We start from the raw sequence: 25,249 nt of genomic DNA, 5'->3' as shown, positions 1-25,249 counted from the left end.
TCTGACACCCATAATTGCGGCAAGCTTTTAATGGTTATTTGCGGGAGCGCGACAGAATCGCGCTAGTCATTGATGAGCCATTTAATCACGATATCGCCAGCATTTATCGAGTGCCGAAGGGCGGAATTATCGGTGGGCTGTTTGGCGGGGATAGCAAGCGCGGCGGTTTACAGCAGCGAATGCCGCAACAGCGCAAAATTTCGCTTTGGTTGCCCGCATTACCGTTGAACGCGCGACTCTGCCAATATGTATATTTTAATCAAGACTCGAAAGAGCGTGAGAATCGCGCGGGCAACCGAGAGAGGCACGCTCGTGGTTACATATGATGTCACGACATAATGCGGTCGGAAATCCATTTTCTTCCTTTACTCTCCGTTCGGTTACGCATATCGATCTATAATGGCGTGAGGTAATATATATATATATATCATTAACAATATCAAACGCCAATGATATATGCGTGGAATCATACAAAGCGATAATGCCATGGTTAAAGTCTAACGCGATCGAAATTAACTGCAGCGTTATATTATCGCACGCAATAACGTTATGTAGTAATTTATTAAAAGTTTAAGGCTCTGTGAGAGAGGATGTAGCAATATATCTTGAAATATATGTTAAAATCTTTTTTTTAAGTTTCTACTTTTTTTGATTACATTTGTAATTAATTTCTAATTTTATTTATATTTAGTGAAAGCTGGAAAGATATTTAAAGAATTATTTTTAACTGATTAAAATCATCTCACGAGCTTTATGAAAGTAATTGTAACAATCGTGGTGTTTAAAAAATAGATACATGATAAGAAAGGCCTGTGTGTATATCTAATATGAAGAATTTTCATAGAATTCTTTTTATTTTAATTCAAAAAGTGAGGCTTTCTTTCGATTGACACTAGAGTAGCTATCTAATTTTAATCGGTCGCAAGTTCACCGTGAGATCTAAAGTGAAAATTTATCACGACGGAAATCCTTTACAGTATCGCTTCAACCGGAACTTTGCTCGACTGGCTCGACGCCAGTAGTCCCCGAAGACCGGCGTACCGGTAAGTAAGTAACTATCGATTACGGCAACGAAAGCCGAAATCTTGACTCGCGCACCTACTTGGGAAACCGCCTAGCTATCTCGTCTCGCCTCGAGCCACCCACGTGGTGAGCGAGTGCATTCACGGCAAGTCCTGGGCGAACTTACCGCTATAAGCGGGAATACCGGTCAGCGGCTTCCGCTGCTGAATTATCGATACAATATAAGTTTTCTCGGATACGCGCGCGCGAAACCGGAGTTTCCGTTCGTCGTGCACTAGCGTTGCCCCGAAGCGTCCGGACGATCGATCGACCGGATATCGAACGAGCTGCCGATCGTCGAGGTGTCTAACAAGTAAATACCAACGATAAAGCTTATCAAGTCGGAAAATTCTCAAACGTATCACGGTTCTATTAAGTCATCGCCAAGATGTGGACTGTCAATCGTAAATAAGAGACAATTTACTTTCATAAACATCAAGTGGATTTATACTTTTATATTTTTTATAATTTGTTTTGTATATAGAAAGTGAAAATTAAAGTATCGATTTTATATATCAAATATTAAAATACTCTAATCATTCAATCTCGAGTTTATTATTTTTATGTTAGAGCATGTGTCAGAATGTCCCCTAATTATTTTAATTTCAGAAAATAAATATTCTTTGAACATCTCTAGACAATTCGTAAACTTTCTGTTTCGACAAATTTTATTTCATAAATAAAACTCTCGTTTTTTTTTTTTTTTTTTTTTTTTTAAGTAAGACAGAATTTCTGGCGACGCAAAAATTATGAATCATTCGCAATCAGTCAAATCTCATGAAATCTGCGAAAATGTGTGGACAAGGCAAAACCTTCCGCTGCAACGATGTAATGGTACATACTGGAATATTTATTCAGTAATTGTTACTCGAGTGGGCGTTCGTGAAGCGCGCAGGTGTACAAGGAAGCCGGGCAATAACGTTATTGAAATAGTAAAAGGAAAGAGGGAAAAAGGAAAAGAGGAGTTCTCCTAGGTATTATGAAAATTATACCGGTCCATTCGAATGGAGATGCCGAGACGCACTTTTACGTACGTTCACCGCATATGTATCGGCCATTCGAGCGTATCTGTTTGTGGAACGTGCCCGGGGAGGGCGACCGGCTCTGTAACTGCGCGTGATGAATTAAATATCCAGCCGCTTATAAAGCTGTCATTAGAAAGTCTTTCTAGCGCGACAAGCACTATTGCGCGTGCTCGATGGCGGCTTAAATGCATTTAAGTTTGCCGAAAAAAGTCAGCCTGGGGAACAAGTTTTCGACGCGATATGCGGAAGTTTACCAAGTGTTCAATGGAGTGTGACAATTGGGATAAGATAATAACGTACGGGTCAATATTTTTTAGAAAAAGTTTACACATAAAAGTTTTAAATACAAAATTATCTCATCTAGAATATATTTAGAATTTTCGCTAAATTAACTTTTAAACATAAAAATATAATAATAATCGAAATTAAATAAGAATAGAAATTAAATGGAAAAACTTATTATGTACGAGAAGTGATAATATATATTATCTGTAATTGTAAATTTCTTCAGAGAAGATCGTAATTTTGTTACAAAATGTAATCTTGTTATTGATCGTAAACTTCGTCAAACACCGTGTATACATACATATATATATATATATATATATATATATCAAACGAACAAGATAACAAAATTAGAACGTCTTAGAAATAAATTCGGGAGCAATTGCATAACAAATTAAACATCTTGGAAATCGGATTATAAAAGAAATAGTTGTAAGTCTGCGTAAACTCATTAATGAGAAATTTACTATTACTGGATAATATTACTGGAGCGTAATAATTATCTTAAATACCAAGAAACGCGATATCACAATATTATTCCTGATCTCAATATCTTGAAACTGGGTGAAGCTGACGAGAGTTACATAATAAGAAAGAAGATTTTCTTAATGATGCCATTAAAGTCTCGTTACGAAACAAGTACAGTTTCTCCATATAAATACATTGCGCGCTATAGCTAAACACGTAATTTAAGTTTTACTTTGAGAGAAGCAGATCTTTGTTTCACAGACAGGAATCTATTCGGTCGAAATAAATAAGGTGTAGCACCAACGAATGAGAGACTAAAAATTTAATTAAAATAAAAAATTGCATCTTTACTAGGTATAATAAAAATACGTGAAATACAAATGATGTATGGTGTGTCATAAAAATTTATTTTTAAATGTAACATTATATATATGTATATATATATATCATTTTATATAATAAACCTGTAATTTAATGAGCTTCGGTAACCTTGTTCCTTTCCTAATTTCCATAAATTTTCACGTGTACATATACATATATATATATATGTACTATATTTTCGTCGTTCTCGATTATTCTCGGTTGCCAATTTTAATGCATTTACCGATACACGGGTACAAACATAACCGTTTCCTTTATTGCTTACAAATCCTAGGTTCTCTGGAATTATCCGGGGGTCATAAATTCAATTTTCTCGTGCAACCCCCGTTTTGCTGGATTGTCTCAATATATAGAGCAGTTCTTCAATCATCAGAACGGAAGGAAACGATAATCAAATCGACCGCTACCGTCGTTTATTCGACGACGATTAATAATAATTTCCTGCTAATTTTGATAACTACGCGTCGTTAATACGCTTTAATACATACGCTCTTTGAATTGTCGGTCGCAAAGCTATTCCGGAAAATTTTGCTCCATGTGCTTGTTTATGAAACGGTTTATGAGCTTCTATTTGACTTGATGGAAATTTTAAATCAATGTTTCTTGGATTATTTTTGATAAAATATTTTAAAGTAATAAAAACGTGGCAAAAATTCATGAATAAAAATGCATATAAAATATTTAATTTTTTATAATTAATCTTCAATTAATTAAATTTTCATTAAAATAACTGGAGTTGCAGAAAGTTATGTTTTTTTTTTATAAAAATTTTGCGGAATTTAAATATTCCGGAAAATGCTAATATGTAAAATTGAAAAGTTTGAAAATTTCTCTGTTCTAAACGCCAGCTTAACGCGCATAAATTTAGAGACGCTCGTACATTGTTAATCCGTTCGCGTTGGCTAACCGGATTATGGTCAGCGAATGAATTAACCCCAGGGTATAGGATGCAAAAGCATATCCAGCAAAATTGCTGATTCTACCTAGTTAAATATATGCACATTTAGTAAATTATAAATATAATTGCAATATAAATAATAGCTAATATGATTTCAGTGTTATATGAACGTTTAAAAGTGTCATTTAAATGTTTTTAACTGCAATATTAAGTGCACAATTATTTTCCTTATTATACTATTTAGAATATGCATTGTCTCATAATTTGAAGCATTTTATAATATTGATTATGTTATAAGTGTGTATAAGCAAATAAAAATTTAATATTATACCTTATAAATGATTGGCCTTACATTATAAATTATTTATTTTTCATATACGTGATAATTTATCATGAAATAAATTGAAGAAAAATAAAAATAATATTTTAAAACGAAATTTAGTTTTAAAAGACAAACAATAAGCTCGACATTTTATTTGTAATTCCGATTGAATTTTTAAGTTTAATAAAGTAATTTTTTTAATAATTAACTATACATTTTTATAATAATAAACAAAACTTATTTAACAATAAGATAAAATATGTATCTTTTGTAATGTTTTTTTTTTTTTTTTTTTTTTTGCAAAAGATATTACTTACTTATTATATTCAATAATATTATTTTTGTTAAATTAAATATGTTTGTGGAAATAATAATTAATTAATAATAAATGACATCAATTGATTGTGCTTTTTTCCCTAATAACTGTGTATATGTATCATATATTGTATATAAAATTACTTTTTGGTCTTGGCATTTTTTCGATACGCATCGGCTAGACTTTGACTTGTTTCTCCTGCTTGATTTGTCGGTTCCTTTTTGCGGCATTGTCTTCCATCATCCTCCCCCGCTTTATCTTTTGTGTGTTGCCAGTTCCTCCGCTTTCAACGTTACCGCGGGCTGTATCGGGTTTCCGTCCGCCCGACGATTTGTCTTCGGAATTCTCTGTTTCTTAAAGCATAAGCTACTTTTTTTATTTCTTTTTTTCCTTTTACTACAAAGCAAAGTTCTACGCGAAGTTGAAAATCTTAAAACGTCGTCCATTTCGTCGATATTGTTTCGCCGTATCGAGTATATCGATTTCAAAGGTATGCTTTTCTCTCAAAGCTTCTTAATGTGACGTTGTTTCCTCTTTAGTTTACTCATAGTATAACATTAATAAATATAATATGTAGCTTTTTGTGGATTTATTCATACATAAATTGTATGTATATTTATGTAAATTCTCCATTCATATAATTAATATTTTACCGCAATTTGGGAATATTTATTATCAACAGCCAGTTTGATATACATATAGATGATTCGTCGTAATCATTATTTGAATACACACGACTAATATTTATATTCAAGATTGATATTTTATCATATATATAAAGATATTATATCATATATATAAATATAAAGAGTATTTGTTTTTTTGTAAGTTACTTCTTAATAAACAAAGTACTATTTAGAGAAATATTACACACGAAAAAGAAATAATATTACAATATATATATAATTTTTTAAATAATATAACTATACATTTTTATAATAATTAAAGCTTATTTCACAATAAGTAATATATATATATATATAAGCTTTAATTATTATAAAAATGTATAGTTATATTATTTAAAAAATTATATATATATTGTAATATTATTTCTTTTTCGTGTGTAATATTTCTCTAAATAGTACTTTATTTATTAAGAAGTAACTTACAAAAAAATAAATACTCTTTATATTTATTTTATAAGACATAAATGTTCTGATAAAAAGTTCTTATATATTTTCACGATACTATTGTTCTCAGCTTCCCAGTCTTTTTCGACGAAAAGTAATTTTCTAGAAACATAAAACCTAGAGTCTTTTTATATCAAGTCTTCATTTGTACACCATTATATCATAATACATTTGTATACCATTATGTACATCATAATATATTTGTCATTATTTACATGGTTTATACAGCCCGATTGCTCGTTTTGATCTTATAGATATCAGAGAGATATAATACACGATCGTACATCAGCGGTATATCTGTGCACATGCATCTCCAACCCGAAAATAAAATTGATCGAGAGCGCATTCGGTATGTTTGCGCAGTTATAAGCCCGTATTCACGCGCACGCGAATGCGCTCATGCTACAGACACGTGCTTCCTGCATCTGCCGACTGCGTCGATTCGAATCTACCAATAAATTATGCCAGTTCGATTAAAGGTGAACTCATATGATTTATTCTTGACATTTTTATTTAAAATAAATATATTTAGACTAGAATATTTTGAATTTTTAATTGTTCCATTATTAATCGTAACATGCACTGAGTAAATATGTCTAGAAATCCTCAGAAAAAAATTCCAGACAGACACCTACAAACGTCCAAGATATTTAATAAAAATTGTTAGTCTTTATAAATGTAAATAATGATACAAAACACTTCGAGAAGTAAGTTATTATTAATACATAGGGCGACACAGTTGGAATTTAAATGAATAATAGATGTATAATTTAGAATGTATACAGTTCTGCATATGAAAAGCAGCTCTTACGAGATCGCCATATTACCGATGAACGCAATCGGTAATGAACGCATTAGCGATCGTTTGAGGTCGTTGACACGCACGCCACGTCGATTCTCTCTTGATCCTCGATATTCCCGTATTGAACGCGATATCGCGACGTTATTGAATCGCGAGCGGACGGCATACGCAAACGCTCTTAATTAGAGATAATTAATTGGGCGCGAGCAAGACAGATAGATGGCTGAGTAGATAAACAGTATGTCTCTTTGCCGTTGTATACAGTTATGTTCATAAGTTCTCCGATACCTTTAGCGTTTTGTTGTAGTGCAAAATCGAATGTTTCTGAACATCTATGAAGAATATATTAGAATCGTAATTAAAAAATATTGAATTTTTATAACTCGGATATTTAAAAAAAAAACCGAAAAAATATCGAATTTTTACAACTCGGATATTTTAATTTTTAAATTATGAAACGGGATAAATGGTTTATTTAAATGTTTATTATAAAATATATATAAATATCATACAATTTAAAAATACAATGTAAACGCTGTATTATATTGTATATTGATGAGTGTGTATAAGAAGTTATAAATTCTCTTGATTGATTAGATATTGATGAGTAGAGAATGAATATAGATTGACGAATAGATAGAAACAATAAAATTCTTATCCAATATTGTTAAAAATTGTTGGAAAATGTAAAATTAAACGATAAATTTTGCATCGTAACAATAATACGGACATTGATACGGAAATGAACGAAAGCGAGATTACATATACACAGAATTTCGATAGACTGTAACTGATGAACCATACTGTATAGGATACTGTATACGGCACAGATTTATCGTTCGCGCAAAGCGCATCGATGGATAGATGAATAAATAAGTAGTTAATTTATAGCGTTAATCGCGTTATCTCATTACTCACTCGCGTATCGCTTTACCCGCGAGTATTCGGGAGCATCTCTCAAATTATACTTGTAGATGGGATTAAGAGATTAAACTTGAACCTGCGAGGTGTGAGTATATAAAAGCAGTATGTAAAAGAAGATGTGCAAATTATCGCGAAAAAATCGAATCGTCTTCGAAATAAATATTTCTTGTTTATGCTCTTTCATTTTCAATATTTAATTGCGAGTTTCTATTTGTACTTTGAAGCAACGAGGAAGCGAAAAATTTTCTACATGGATCACAAATGCAGCAAAGTGCAATCGATAAAAAAATGTATGATGCATTCTGATATAATCGAAGGAATTTAGTATTTCCTAAGGATACATCGCGATATTTTATATATGCGTTCGAATACGCATACGCGAACGATCAATGTTCGAACAGGAAATCGCTCGTATAAGATTCGTACATTTCACTTTATACAAATGCGATTTCTCTCTCTTTTATCTTCCTCCTCGATATTTTCGCGATTCTCTCTCGTTCATGACGATACATAATAAACTGTGTATTGCGTTTCTCAGTTCTTTTTTAACATTCTACGAAAAATGTTTTGATGTAACTTTTAAGAAATTTAGAAAAAAATTTAGTACAATATAGATACACGATATTCTGACATGCTGATTATGAGACAGAGAAATGGCTTGATATCATTAAAATTAATGAAGCTTATAAGCGTTTAGATCTTGAGCATTTATTATTGAAACACGAACATATGTTCAATACGTTCTAGAAGTGGCGTATCTTTTCTGCGAATATTATAGCTGCTAGAACTCTATCGATTCGTGCATCGCGTTTTATGCGAGCACGATTTCTCGCGCTCTCCCTCCATCTTCAGCGTTCGCGTCCTCGGAGTTCCAGCTTCCGCGACTCGTCTTCGTCGGCGAGAGGAATGCATAATTTAAATGTCCCGCGTCCCAGTTTCCCGTCTTTTCAAGAGAATCACTGATTGCTATGCCGGGAGGTGCTTGCCCCCTCGTGAATCGCGGACGAGGGCCCTTAGCATTCATACTTCGGCTTCCACGGCACATTCCTCGCGCCGACGAGCGGGGAGCGGGGAGCGGGGAGCGGGGAGCGGGGCCGCTAGTTGAGGAAAAAGTTTTTCCGCGCAGGTATGTTTTAGCACGGCTACGGGTGCAGCTATTATAGTATCCGATAGCAACGCCCGGCCGTGAGCGATAAATCGAATTCCCTGGGAAACGGGAGCAGTTTCCCCGTGTAATATACGGATGACTCGAATTTCGCGGCGCTTTGATTTACGCGAATTTCGATGCGGCGCGAGTGTTACTCGTAACGCTCGAAATAACGTCCATTCCGCGGTGAAACACCGCGACTGTCTGCGTGTTGCGAAATATCAACGACAAGAATTTCAAAGTGCAAGCCTCCGTAAAATGTACGCGATAAATCGAAGAAGCACACAATTTCAAATCGTACAGTTATCCCGAAAATGTGCTGCTCTCTCTCTCTCTCTCTCTCTCTCTCTCTCTCTCTCTCTCTCTCTATTTCTCTCTCTAATATTCTCTTTTATATAAACACAAATTTTGCTCTCACAGTTCGAAATATTTTAAGACGTCTATACTCCTTTGAATCTGCCTAATGAATAATCAACATTAATTGATTATTTAACAAATTTAGAGACATTTTATTTCAGCAACAATTCTATATATATATATATATATATATATATATATATATATTATAAAAATAAGATTATATATCTTAAATATTATTTTTTATTCTCTCAAAAAATAATTTATGATAAAAAATTTATCAAAATATCCGTCAATAAATATTAAACGCGATAGTTACGAGGCGATCGATATAATTAATTAAGCGTATTACACTTGTAATATCGGTGTTCTTTTTATCGAGTAATAACGTAGGTTGTAACGATGTAGGATTCGTTATTTGAACGATGACGGATTTGTAAGTGAGATTAAAAGTTAACTTCAACAAAACGCACGCCAAACTAGCTCAGCCCTATCTCTCTATAGATCGTCGCGTGCTTTAATTGACGAACGATGATTATAATTGAGTCATGGATCACCGTGTTTAAGGTTTAATCGGCTCTCATTGAACTCCTGCCTGACAAGAAGATTATTATACAACGTCGACGAACGCGTTTAATTGGCAGTCGATCGACTCGCGTTTCCGTTCGTTCAACGTCGAGCGCAACAACTTTCGATAACGTGGAAACTTTCCTCAATAACTTTCCCTGAAAGATTGGCCTTTGGAAACCTCAGATTATCCTCGTTTATCTTGCGCAAATTTGCCGAGCAACTTTTACGTGTAAAATGAAAGTTCTTCCCTCTCCTCCAGAATTATTCCAAAGTGTTAGAAATTGAATATTGTTTAATTATATTCTCTCTTGGCATCTGTAGTAAAATTAATTTTGTCCATTATAGTTACGTCGAACTTTTTTGTACAAAATACAAAATATTGCAAGATATTATCAGAACAGTTGATTCTCTCAGTTTTTATTATGTTTTACGCAAAGCATTAAAATATTAAGAGAAACCAAAAGTACTTTTCACGTTCAAGGATTAATCGCTTTAGCTTTTAAAACCGTTTACGTAAACGGTAGCCATTTGCGTAAACCGATGTTTGCTCGACAAAAACAAGCAATCGATTTGCACCCTCGATCAGCTCGACGCAACGTGTGTCAACTGGCATCTACGTCAAATTTTCGCGTTAGCACCGGCTTATCGGTTGATCCCGTTTAAATGAATATTACGGCGAATCAGCGTGATCGCGAATATGGTGAATGAGCACGCCGCGTTAATCGATCGTTTTAATTGCAGAAATGTTAGCGAAAAGTGAGCGACCGACGGATAGACGGACGAACGGACGAACGGACGAGTGCGTTCGACGCTCGTCGAACTTTTCCGATGGCAATATAAAGCGCTGAATGTTTTATCTCGGACACGAGTGCGACCGTTTGCGCTCACTCCGCAACACGTATTTCCCCGTCAAAGACGAGTTTGATGAAAATCATTAATCAACGTTAAATAAATCGCCTCGCAATCGTGATCGTATTTGAGGGAAAACATTTGACGGAAAACGGTATAATCGTCGATAAATGCTTTTGCGTCGAAATCGCGAAGGACCCTTATTTTGCCAACTTAATTTAGATTTTATAATACGAGAGGAAAACGCGCGATAGAGAAGAGTCTCTTTTTTTCACACACACACACACACACACACACTCATATATATATATATATATACATACACTTTATTGACAAATAAAGCGAGAGAGGTTGAGAATATCGAACGATACACGATTATCGATCCGTGACACCTGCGCACATGTCCCGCGCGTCCCCGGGAGAGGCCACCGCCCTGGATTCATCCTGAAAATACGGTCGACCATAAAGTCAGTTAGGTAAGCCGCGGCCTTAACAATGGGAAGCCACGCGCCATATGCGGCCCCACATGCCGCCGTCGCGATGCTCTTCGGGGTCGAACGCACCCCTCAACCGTGGATGCGACCAGTTTTTTTTTCTCTTTCGATCTATTATCGACTGCGGAGGGGACACGTAATATGAAGACCATGGTCGTATGTATCTTGGGTCGCGTATACTCCGGCACGTGATTCATATGACTTATCGCCGGCTATTATCGATTGCGCGCTCCGAAGTTGAACGATTTTTTTCGGGGGGTTTTGCCTGAATCCCAATATACAAACGTTCAACAGGATACCGTCGTTTTTACACTTGCTATTAACCCTTTTTTTCATGATTAATTGACTCGAATACCGGATATCGTATAATGATTATGATATAATTGAAGTCTCGTCAGCTGCACAGCGGCTTTGTACGATAACTATATTATTTATTAAAATGTTTAGTATATGATACTTTTTGGTAATATTTATACGTTATATTGCATAATAACTCAAATTTTTAATTCATAATTTATTTTTTCTTTACTAAACAAAATTTAAAATAGTAAAATTCTCACAGACACAAAAAATTCCTTATATTTTCATAACTATGATAACTTGTAATAGCAATAAGAAAGATGTTTTCTTATTACTATGTCAAAAAAATGACGTCTCAAACTAATTAATATGTTTGGTATGTACAATATGTATAAATTGCTTGATTTATCATGATCGAAATGATGCGATGTGTATCGTTCCTTTTTTGAGCGTTTATCCGATCGACATTTCATCCTGATAACGATCGAAATCTCGTAGCGGCAGATTTTAAAGCGACGCACGCGGTTGGATTCGCGATCGAAATCGCATCGCAAACGATGCTGAACCGGTCGATGTATTCATGACGCACGACGACGGGGCCGGATAGAGAGGTTGCACAGGATGAAAAAGGGGGGCAGGTGGGGATAGAAGGGAAAGGATGCGTCCCGCTGTTGTGTCGCACCCGGTATATATACGGGCCGGTATCTGCCGCACATGATAAATCTCCCGTCGCGGTTCGAGCCTCCATCGTATCTCGCCGCGGCTATTTTAATATTTTAAAGTTCCACCCTAAACGCGCAGTATATCAAAACTTGTGTCATAAATTACTGGTGGTGGCTACCCCACCACTATCACCACCCTCCCGCTTTTCCCCTGTTGACATTTTGCATCTCCACTTTCGGGGTGTAGAGATAGCCCCCCCCCCCCCGAACGACACATTTCACACTTGCCCTTTCGTTCAGTGACGTCAAGAAAATTAACGATCGATGCTTGATCATCACTGTCTTACGAAATGTCGCGGCATATTTGAACCACTGACCTATTATATAATATATAATTATATAATTATATAATGGTGACACAAATATATAGAGTATCAATAATATCAATAATCAATAATAAAGAATCAATCATATATTTTTCGAGACATCTGTATAATTAATAACCAATTAAATTTTTTCAAGATTCCTATTTAATTGATTATTTGAGTAAAAAAGTCTAACAATCAATAGAATAAAATTCTTTATTAGTTAATTTTTTATAGATATATTCATAAGATGCAGTATATATAGCCTGTTATTATTCACGTGCTTATTATAGAAATTCTTTCATTCTTGGGGTATTATTATTATCCAATTATAGGTAGATAAGGTTCGATCTTACCTAATCATCTCGTTCCGCGCGAATCGATCTATGAGTCGTCGTAGCAAGTGGTAAAAATGCAGAGCTAATTTCAGTTTTACAACGCGGAGCGAGTAGTTATAATGAACGCCCTGAGACCCGATAAATCCGGTTTTACTGCCGTCCTAATACTTAACCACCTGCTGAATTGATGTTACTTAAAAGGCAGTAAAGTTAGATTGCCTTCTGCAACCAAATTTGACTATCTTCTGGCATTTATTCCAACGGAGTAAATCCTACCGTTATAAGATAGTGCGAGATCTAACATATGTATATATCAGAAGATGTCTGTACTTATTGTTAGACATTCACTGTTTCCTTTCTTTCTCTCTCTCTCTCTCTCTCTCTCTCTCTCTCTCTCTTTTCTCTCTCCTTCTACTTATCCTTATTATCCGTATCAGTACGTTATTAGCAATCACCATTTTTTTCTTACACTTGAGCGGAAATTACGACTCAATCAACATTCCAACATACCACCGTCATCTTCTGTTTTGCAGCCTCGGATCCCGAAATTATTTAGAATTGCTGTTATTTTAATTCTAAAAAAATATCTAACAAGTTTTCAAAATAAAAGTATTTTTATATAAATATGAAAATATTATATAACATTTATTTATAAATCTGTTTTCTGATAAAACATGCGAATTTGATATAAAAATAAATTTATTCCAAACAGCATAAAAAAATTAATGACTTAATTTTGTTTTTTCCCCTATAATCACTACTCTGCACTCTTACGTAATAAATTATTTGATGAGATAGAAAAAAGAAATCCACGGCTCCTCGAGACACTAAAAGAATACTGCCTTGTTCCAAGCCACTAGGTACCAGAGTGATCCGGCAGAAATTCACTTAAGGGGTCGGCGACCACTTGAGTCAGATGTTAATTAGTCTTTAATGTCCACGACGAGACGTAGCGAAATGAACCAATGATAAACAGGCTCAACTGGAACGTACCAATACGGTAAATTCGCGCAAAGCTTAGAATCATCATATTAATTGTCTTAATTGACGGATTAACGAGCGTGTGCAGCAAAAAGTGTATCTGCGACCAGTGCGACCAGTATCTTTGTCATCGACTTCCTCGGAGACTGGTCTCTTACACCCGTCTTTTTTTTTTCCAACCCGGTACATCTTTCTCAGACGAAGTCGTGATGAGAATGTTTGAGTGAACAAAAAGTAATCTTGTCGTATCATAAAATGATATAGGAGAGAAAGCAAGAGAGATTAATCTCAATTTTATTCCTTGGGAACATTCAGTATATTACAACATATAATATGACATATAATATGCAATATGTCTGCTATTAAATGAAAAAAATGATACTATTCACAAAAAATATATGTAATTCTTTTTATTAATCTAATTATTAATTCTTAGAAAAGATATTTGTACAAAATTTAAAAAAATATTCTTTTCGAAAAAACACTCTTTTACTTAAAAAAAAAAAATCATCAAATAATATGTAGGATTGTTTTTGCAATCATAAAAGATTATCTCTAGCATAAAGTTCAACGTTTTATGTCATTCGCGAGGGAGTAATAAGAAGGAGTATGAGAGTTTCCAAGATGGAGGAACATGAAAGATAAAACAATATCGAAGTTTCGGTGGCCTGTCCGTCATCTCCACCAACTTCGATGTAACCGGAGCTAGCCGGCGCTGCAGAATGCAGCATGATGCACATGAATCGCTTTCTGCTTTTATCGGGAAATTTAATGCTTGCTTTCTCTCAAACCCAAGCACGAGTTTAGAATCGATCGATCGATCCGTCAGGTCACTCGGATAAGCAAACACTCGCAACTCGCTCGGCGTGATTCTTCGCGAGCAGGCGGCAGTCGCGGATAACGAAGTTCGGCCGTAATGAAGGTTTTACGAGGCACCCGATAAATCTTGTGGAGGAACCTCGGAAGCGACCTTATAGATATTACTTCGCAAAGTTTGCGGAATCGCGACGATAAAGCGATCGTCTTTGGTCCTTCATTACGATGCTGCGAAGAGCACGTAAGATTTTTCGTTTAATACGCCATGGGATATAAATGTCGTGAATTTTACAAATCAAGAAAGAGGGTCGATCAGAGGATAATAAAATATGACACGATTATGAAAATCTTTTATCGCCACCGAGTAATTTCGAAGGAAACTTCTCTTGTCGCTCGAGTTCTTTCTCAGAAATGTATCAAAATAATATGCATATAAAACTTTACAATATATGTAAGTATGTCGAGTTAATATAATGCGATAGCTTCCCCAACAGTAAGAAAAATAAATAAGTTTTATACTATAAGTTTTTATATTATAAAAGAAAACAATTTTTATTTAGGTAACAGATTCTTTGATTCTATCGCAATTTATGATATGAGATTCTTATGAGCTAACATCGCCATTTAAAATTCCTGACGAGCGATTCATAGGCAATTCGTAAGATTTATAATCCCTCATCATTTTGCCGCGAGCGATGGATTTTGGTCGCTTTTTCGAAGAGAATCGCAAGAATTCACCATAGAGCCAACAACCCACGAAGAATCACGGACCCTCTTGTGATTCCGTGTAAAACGTCGAAGGAAACGCCGCCAAGAACGGCAGTTTCACGAATATTAACGGCCGCTCCCATCTGGGAAGGATGTGCTAGTAAAAAAGCATTAAGGGGAGTTATTATCGTCCGTATACTCCCACGTCCCCTTTACGTTTTCCAAAGGATCGAAAAGAACGAAACGAGATACGAGATAGTAAGTGCGCAGGGAGAACCTTCGCGTTTCTTTCAAGGATATTCTCACCCTCTCTCCGCGTATTCGCGCCCTGAGGATACAAAATCGTTAAAAGGTAGGGAGAGAAAGAAATCGGGGACGACGCACCTTTCGTCTCTTACCATTTTCCTTTCCTCGTCGCTTATTTTTCACCCAGATATGTTGTCACTATCAATACCATCGAGACTACCTTCTCATGTCTCTCGCAATCAACTCTTATCTCGTTCTCGTGTTGCTTCCTATCTCTCTTACCTTCGCAGTCTATTTAATTTAAATAACTTTTAAAAGTTCCCGATATCCTTCTCTCGCCGTGAACGGCAGATATCAGATCTTCACTTTCAACATCTTTTTATCTTCTTTTTTTTTTCTCTTTCTCTCCTTTGCCGCCATATATTTTTTTCTCTTTCTACTCTTTCTCTCTTAGTTATTCTGTTCCCAAAGATACTTTACAATTGATCGCAAGCCTCTTCGTTCTGTCGTACGGTTTCTTTTCTTTTTTTCTCCGAGTTTCTTTTCCTGCGAATTAATTGCCTTTTTTCTTAATCTCTCTTCTTATAGCTTTCTCCTCAACTAGTGATGAGTCTTTATTTAATCGATGGATTAAAGTCTGAAATAATTTCGGGACTAATGATTTTATTTTTGATTGACGCGTTGTACGATTTTATTTATCTGATATCTCCGGCAATACGATCCATAATGGCTGCTGTGATCGCGGAAGAACGATGTATATCGATCATATTCTTTGGTCTCTAAGCGAGCTTGACAATGAAGTTCATCGGTCAAACGACGCGAAATGTTCAAAGTGCATCCGAGCAAAATTGCATTCCTCCGAGTTCCTTCTCTGATCCATTCGGATATCCACCGCATGCTCGGCTGCGTTCGCTTTTCCCATGAATGATCGAAATATGCTTCACGAAATGGCTGAAGAATTCGATATTTTTATTCAAAATGCGATTCCTTCTTCTTATATACATATATACATGAAGATAAAAATTGAGAAAAGTTGTTCACGCGCATGCGAAAAAGATATTTAATATTTATAACAGTTAAGTAAAAGAAAACTTCTAAATATAAAACTTCGAAATACATGGCATAGTATAATGAAGTTTCAATTGTATTCATAAGTTATTATTTTAGCAATAATTTTATAAAAACCGAATAAAATTTTATTATTGCCTAATAATTTATAGAATCAGTATTTATTCCATTAATATATTTATTTATTGTATTTAAAATTTGGTAAATCATTATATTCAAAATATTGTAATTAAAAACATATCAGTTGAAATTTTGCTCATATCTTAACAATATTTAACCTAACAATATCGCGTAATTTTAATTCAAACACTTATGTTTCTACAAAATAGTCATCTCGACGGTTGAAATTCCGAAAAAATCACGTATAGCGAACTTTTGCCGTATCGAAGGTCGCCACACGGAGGAAAGGATAACCATTTGGACTGCGCGCGATCACCTTCTAATCCTATTAAAACGTTATCTGTAATCTCGATGTAGTTGACGCGCGCGTGTGCGTACGTGTACGCAGATAACCGCCTTTTTATTCGCCGATAAGCCCGAGACCCAAGGAGCTTTTGTCCGACGCGGTGTAAATCCGCGGTGCTGAAAAAAAGAAATCAGGATAACGCGCGCACGGATAATTGAACCTTCGGGTAAATCTACTCTTTCACTTTCTCTCGCTCATTCTTTTCTGATAAAGTGTCATTTCGTTTCAACACTCTAGGCGCACGTTCATCTCACACAATGTACAAGTCTCTCGTTATTCAAATTTTTCATAGAATTTTATCGAATAGTTAGGCGAAAGATCGAAACAGCTGATTAAACATTCTCTCCAACATTTGAAAAAAATGAAATACAATAAAAAGTTTGAAACCGTATATATGTATAATACATGTATAGTTAATATGTACATAAAAACTTTTACTTTACAATATACATGTGAATTATCTTCTAGATTAAATCATATTACTCAAATAAGCTAATGCAGTGATAATTTATAATTTGTTTTTAATAAAGAATGTGTTCCAAGAGTATCTTTGTGTATATTTTGTATGATAAAATAAAATAAATTTTAAATACTTAAACTCTTCATAACGATATAACAGATTTTGAGAATTGACATTTAAAAAAAAAAGGCTTTTTTTTTAAAATGCGTAAAAGCGTAATGTTAATTAATTTCCTGCTAAAGTTGTATTTCATGTACAAAATTAAAAAAAGAATTTAATATTTTCCCATTATTAAACTTTTTATGTAGTTAAAAAATTTATTTGAAACACAATCTATTTTAGTAAAATACGCAGGGATTTTTGGGACAACCTGTATTATGATTGCTATTACTTTCCAAATTGATAAGACTAGTGTACTTATATTAGCTCCGATGCTTGCAATTCCTGGCTATATCTCTCTGTTCGGTTTCTGGAATTTCCTAAGCCTCAGCGTAGTGACCGCGAAACAGACAGAATTCAGTCCTGAGATCCTGACAAGCAGACACAGTGTTATCCGATCAACAGCAGCATACCATACTCTAACTGGTCAGAATTTCTCGTTGATCGTCAAGATCGGATTGCAACGTGCCATCAACGTAATATTAACTACCCTCCAGCGATTTCGTAGTCTCTCTAGTGCAACTGATCGTATTCAAGTATCGGTCCTCGATCGGATTCTCGAGAAGATTCTCTTAGCTTTCACTTAGATAATGGCAAGCTGTTTCTCTTACTGACGAATTATACACGATGAAATGATTGTTTTTAAAGAAAACGACGATATTTCAGATAAAATTCGCGTAATAAAGCGAAATAAATTTAGCGGAAATAATATGCAATTTTATTGATCGCAGCAATTTTATGCATTATAATTTAATGCATTGCTTAAATTATCTCCTTCTTTTTATTTTTATTTGTAAATATAAAATTCTACGCTCCTATTACACATTATTATGAATTATAGATATATTAAAAGAAAGTTTAATTTATATATAACGATGTGAATTCCATTAAAGAGCAATTAATGTTAAAGAAAGATAATAAGAATAAGGTACGTGTGTATATAAGTATATGTGCATCTACACATAAAATATGTAAATATTTTCTTGCTTTCATTTTATTGTAAAATTACTTATTATATTATTGTAATAAATTTACTTTGCCATTTATAATTCTAAATAAATAATAGGAACAATATGCCGAAATATCTTGTTTAAAATTATTTTTGCAAAAAATAAATAGAATCTAAGTCCAATGTTTTTTTTATATTAAATAGGTGACAGAATATTTAGTATACTTTTGTTCAGCAAAAACGCTATCGCATTGATAATTTGATCGCTCAATTGATTTATAAACTTCAATCTGTATTTAAAACACGCTTTTATTGATAAACACGCATTTAGCATATAGTTTACGTTATTTATATTGTAGAATTTTATAAACAAATGCGGGTATTCATTGATAAAAGAGCACTCTGAATACAAATCTTATATATCGATTAATGACGTATAATATAACATTATATTCATTTGCGTTTGATGTTAATTGCAACGATATTACTGATAATAATTAACACTTTTATTATTTATATCTCTAATGTTCTTACATATGTACACATTAAATTTATTTAATGTGCACATAATTTTAACATACATTTATTTCCTTTTATATTTGTATTATTATTTATTATTATTTGTATTATTTGTATTATTATATATTATTTTCTTTTATATTTGCATATTCGAATTTTATTCTAGCTAATTTTATTTTATTTTTTAACCATCCCTGATAAGCCTTTATATTTTATTTTTGAAGAATGTATTATTAATTGCTGTACATAACAAATAAGTAATAGTGAATAGAACTTAACACTCACCCATATAATGCGCAGCGGCAAAGTGATACACAAACGTTGATCTGTAAATTATAAATATATTCGAATTTTAAAAAAAGTAAATTAATGCTTTTAAAAATAATTACTGTGCAAATTTTTATTTGCGTCTCCATTATGAATTAAATAATTAAAAAAAAAATATCTTTTTAGGTACAAAGTTTTATAAAATTTAATAAATATTTAATTTCTTTACGTATATAATTCAGATATTAAAAATATTTTATTTATCTATACACACACACACACACACACAGAGACATACACATTTATATGGGTGTGTATACAAAATATTAAATATTTTAAATTTTATTTTTGTCTTAAAACAATATAAAATATTTGATACGCATCATATACATTACAAACATTGATATTAAAAATAGCACACTAACGCGGAGATAAGCAAGCAATTTTGACTCCACAAGAGTGCGATCGAAAAGAATGCTTTTAGTGCTCTGTCCTTGTTCAACTTTTAGAAAGTAACAAAGATAGAACGACGCTTTTAGCAGACTTTTCAAACACAGCCTAAATAACAAATAATAATAAGTAATTACCTCATGATAGTTCTGCCGTCGCCCGATGCCCCTCTGACCTCCTCCTCTCATGCTTTTTCACGACAAAAAGCTTTACAAGCACTCGCGAAAGCACGGTTAAGTAGGTTATATTCGCGTGTATTACACGCTACAATCAAACGGTATTTTGTACGACACTCCCGATATCAATCGCGAAATTATTACACAAATACTTTACTGCAGCATGGCGAAAGAAACGCGAACGATTACGGAACGATAACGAAGCTGCGATTCATCCTCGCGACGTCTCATAAATTAACGCGACGCGACGACGCGAATATCGAAGGTCAAGGGGCGCGGATGGCGTCCAAAAATCGCGCGGCACGTGAAGTTACCGTCGCGTCACGTCGCGACGGTCGCGCGGCGATGCTACACCTGTTGCTCCTAACCACTTTCCTGTACTTTCCGCACTTTGAATAAGAAATGATACATTCTCTCAATCGTTTTAATACCATTATCCTACTGTGCAATGATATAAATGAATAAATACATAATATACAAGAAAGTTCAGATTAAAGATACATTTCCGTGGTTAGGATTATTAAAATATTAGGAAATATGATCGTCGCTTTTTCGTGACAGATTGCTCGCGTGATAAATTCATCGAAATAAATCTTGCAAAATGCGAATATTATTATATTATCAATGTATATCTATGCAGAATTTATGCTACGGAATTAAATATTGAATCTAATTATAACTACATTTATCAATTAAATATAATACATACGCAACTCGGTTTCTTTCTAATCGATGCGTTTTCTATCAGTGACATTCGATTAATAATCGGAAAATTCGAAACTAGCAACTGGCAACTTTACTTTACCGTACAATTAATGAAATTGAGTCAATAGTTAATTGAGACGCTACGGATACTCTAACGTCATATCGTTTGTCACGATAATTAATCAATTGAATGAATTGTAATCATGATAGAGAGCGATCATTTCGGAAAATATTGTAATACGACATCACAAAAGGAATGTCTCGAGCCGACTACCTTCCCGTTCGAGCCTTGCCGTACGAATAAGAAACAACAAGGTGACTGTGTACTGCGTGTATGAGCGCGTTATACGTCACAAAACGTCAAGGTCAAACATAGCATATAGGGATATGTTGCTATGCGAATTATTTAACGCTTATCAATGTCTCGTGTATTGATGGTTACTCGATTTATAAAATGTATATAGAAAATTCTGATATCTATTTTATACGCGCTACATAACATAAATTGTTTTAAATAATTGTAAATTTTCATAATAATATAAATTAACAATATGTGAAACTATTGTAAATATAGCACATAATAAATCTAAAATCATAATTTTGTATGCTTTTAAATACTTTAGCAATTTTGTTAAAAATTATATAAAAATTCTAGAATGCTAATATCATGTAAGTTAGAAGCAGAAAGAAGAAAATACTGACAATGACACAAATATTGCAAAATATTTAAATAACTGAAAATATTGTGTAAGAAAAATTCTAATATCGATAGAGAAAAAATTCTAATAATAAATTTTGTAAAATAAATTTTTCTCGCGTTTATTTATCCAACAAAATTTCCTTATTATTACATAATCTACTTTTGTCAACAATGATAATTTTTTAGTGGAAGAAGTAGAAATTTAATTTCATTGATTAAATATGTAAATTCGAACGGTTACAAACTATTGGCCAAAGTTGGTAATAAATAAACGACTGATAAATGATCGAAGGATTAATTTATGACAAATCGCTTGTCAAAATCTCCCAACACCAGCGATAAAAGCGCAGACTAAAACAGCTAACAGATGCGAGATGGCTAGAAAATAGAGAAAACACTCGCGCATTGGATACACCAAGCCAGGCGTGATATGACATAGTGCGAGTCGAGGTCCGAGCTGCGAGAGCGACAAATGGCGAGCCATTTGCGAAATAACGCATCGGTAAATCCACCGTGCAAAACGAACGTCAAAACCGCTTCCTCCGTTCTTTCTATCCCGCAACCAAACGCACGGATTTTCTCGATGGAATCGCGACCAAAAAGTCCTCGTCAAAAAAACGCAGACGTCCTTCCGTGCCAAATAATTGAACACATTTTTCTAACATGTATACGATGCCTATAAAATTATATTTTTTATATTTTCACACAGACAAAACACAGAACAAAAGTTTCCGCAGTCGATGTAGTATTTCCATGAGAGATTTATGATATATTTTTACATCCTTATCGAATGTTGTATTTTATTTTATTTATATTTCTAAATATTTTCACCATGCACATTAATTACATAGATTATAGATATATATATATATACATATATTCATGTTCGCAAAAGTAAAAGGATATTATGAAGAAAGTGTTTATCGATTCAGTAGCTCTTACTGGTAGAATGCCTTTACCATATCGAGAATGCCATAAAGTGAACACAAAGGGACGCCAGCCGCCAGCAAGACATTCGCATACCGATGCCGAGACCCGAGACAAGGCGGAGGGTCACGAATCGACTACGACGTCTGCCAAATCGAAGAGGATAGACCTTACCACCATACTGCGACGAGGGTGGCGGCGGGATGTAGGATGGGAACAACGGCAGTTAGCCTACTATCTAGCATGTTTATGGTAATTTGGGCCATCCCGGCGCTGACCCGGGAGTAGCATGCATATACATCAGGCTACCTCACTTTGACGCCGATCCATCCAGCACCCTCGCCACCCTCGCCACCTTCTATATTCTCAACGGAGATCAAACATCGCACGGCACTCTGTTCCTGTCCTCTCCACCCCTTTCCGTCCCTTTCCCACCCCCGGTTTCGCTCTTTCGAACTTCCGGCTCGCTCTTCGCGACATTCTCGCGAGAGTTACGCAATTTGGTCGCCGGCCAACGTTTCCATCGGCTGCCGGAACAAAAGGTCGAACAAAGAGACGAGGCGACGCGACGTTAGAAATTTTGTCCCGCCGGGATCCTTCCGGAATTCGCTCGCGCTCTCACTTCCGACAGCGGCTGTGAATTTTCCGTTATGACTTCGCTATGGTAGCGAATATTTTGAAGGGAATGTCGCAAACGACCGCACATTTTTTCGCGACCCTTCCATCCGTCGGACTGCATTTTTGCCGTAGATTCTTTTGAAACACCGATTTTATCGAAGTGTCAGAGGCAAGGGGGCCAAGGCAAAACTCTGAAATTTGCGACTTTATATCTCCACGCTGTGTGGAATATTTTTTATAATCGTCAAAACAATTTATATAACGATACAATTCAATTACCAGGGAAAATTTTTTCATCTACATAATTATTTCTTTATTTCTATATAATCTCTCAATTTTATAGGGTAAGTTGTAATTGTAACCAAAAACTTGAGACGTAGCTTAATCGTCGCAGAAAGTGTTTGAAAATTTCTAATTGTCGTGCTCTATCTTTGTCCCATGAATTATAACAATCGCGTAAATTAGAACAGTGAGAAGTGGTAAACGCCTTTGTGCAAGGAAACTGTTGCCCTTATGCAAATCTCGTATAGAGGCAAATTTTCGGAACGTATTAAGCCGGCAAACAGCGAGAGCGCGAACTTGTTATTTGTGTTTGCAACTTTCTGTCAATGCTTAAACGAGCTTTGCAAGGGCGCGATTCTAGAGAGACATTCGCGCGAACCCTCTCACTGTACTTTCTCCGTTTTTCTTTCCAGTCATTCTTGTCCCTTTAATCTAAGCGTGCTTTCACAAGACACTCGATCTCTTCCCGAGCCTCTTTACCCACTTATCAGTAGTTGCCGTCGAACGAGATCAGAGAGAACATCTCGATGTCGCCTTCGGCAAAGGGGCTTCACCCCTTTACCAGACTATCGAGCCGGCTGTAATTCGCCCGGCCGATCCGTTTGATCGACTCTTCCGTTCGAAATCTCATGCGTCCGTCGGTCTCTTTTGAAATCCGTGGTGATCCGTGATCAAGATCAAGGTAAAAGTCTGGCTCTTCCGAAACGAGTGATCTCTTGAGAAATTCAACCCTTTCCGGATATATCAATTCTGCGATCTCTCCACCGGCTTAACCGACGTATCGCGGTAACGAGTTTGACGTTTAACTTTAATGTAGTAATCTGCTAAATAAAATGATTGCAGAACAAGTATAATAGAACGACTGGCAAAATCATCGATTTGAATTTATGACTTGCAAAATTAATACAAACAATTTCGCGAAGTTACTGCGTGAGTATAAATGACATTAAACTTCACATGCTTCTAATTAATCAATTAAAATGAATTTATTAAAAGGCTTAATTTTGTAAAATCTTTAAGTCATTATCGGATTTTAGAAAGTTATATAATGACGTCTGTAAAGCTAGACCGTTAGACCTGCCGAAAATCATCAGCACGACACATTTTTACCAAGTGTCGTGCTGGACGTAATCGTTAAAAATTGTTTAAAAATTAATTGGTGGAATATCGATATGAAATTGTATATATATGTGAATCTCAATTAGATCTATCGGGAGCTCTTGTAAAAAATGATAATTTTCAATTTGTTTTAGTACTTTAGAAAACAGAGTGTCGTGCTAAATTCGCGAAGTTAGCACGGTATTTTTTCAATTTTTATTTTTTAAATACAAGGAATGCGGAACTCTTAGTATTTTTTTTTTTATATTTGTAGAATGTTGTAAATTACATTATATAGCTTCACAGACGCTGTATAATGTAATTTAAAAAAATATTGATAAGGCACATTATTATTCGTAGAAATAAAACTATAAATGTCACTTACTTATCGATTTATTCCAACTATTTCTCGTCAATTAATGCTAATGTAATTAAGAGAAATTTGTGGAACACGACGAAACAAATTTCAAACTTCTGATTCGAAAGGTAAATAAAATGCGATCGACTGTGTGAACGTCGTAACCGCGCTCGTTGTTCGCGAAGTGAATTTGCGGTAAAGCCGGCGACTGACCGCAAAGTTTGTTAGTCGCTCCATCTAAAGTTCTCGTCGCAAGCTTACATTGTTGCTCGCACGTAGCAATGCTTCCGATCGTTCGCTTTCCCAACGGGATCGTCCAGTGCGAAATGGAAGAGCGCAAAATTCGTAAAAAGAAGCTAAAGTTATCACGATAGATAGATTGATAGCTTTATCTCATGTAGGATAAGAATTTGCTGTGTGTGAAGGAACAATAAAAATTATATAAACTTTTAGATTCCACAGTGTTTGTCTTATTGTAGAATCATGTAATATACAGTTACCAAAGATAGTATCTCTTTCATACATGCATTATAAAGATTGAACAAAATATAATTTACATAATATTTTATTAAAAACAAATAAAAATTTTCAAGTAATATTA

The 25,249-nt window shown here is 34.7% G+C and overlaps 1 protein-coding gene across 4 annotated transcripts in view; it reads right to left on the bottom strand.

Annotated features, from left to right (window-relative positions):
* Pxb (putative Hedgehog signaling attenuator pxb) overlaps nt 1-25,249 on the bottom strand; it is a 367,940-nt gene that overhangs the window by 243,884 nt on the left and 98,807 nt on the right. The window contains exons 1-2 of one of the 4 annotated variants that reach the window (XM_072892943.1): nt 19,922-21,192; nt 19,353-19,393 (exon numbers count right to left, since the gene is read on the bottom strand). The exons of 2 other annotated variants lie outside the window; for them this stretch is intronic. In XM_072892943.1, the coding sequence (XP_072749044.1) occupies nt 19,353-19,393; nt 19,922-19,972 (92 nt within the window). In that variant the 5' untranslated portion in view covers nt 19,973-21,192. Of the gene's footprint in view, nt 1-19,352; nt 19,394-19,921; nt 21,193-25,249 lie in introns of those variants that run through there. One more of the 4 variants, XM_072892947.1, reaches the window with a different exon arrangement.

The sequence above is a fragment of the Anoplolepis gracilipes genome, chromosome 5 (genome assembly GCF_047496725.1).
Source record: "Anoplolepis gracilipes chromosome 5, ASM4749672v1, whole genome shotgun sequence".
Classification (NCBI taxonomy): Eukaryota; Metazoa; Arthropoda; class Insecta; order Hymenoptera; family Formicidae; genus Anoplolepis; species Anoplolepis gracilipes.
This window is presented reverse-complemented; position numbering and strand designations above follow the sequence as displayed.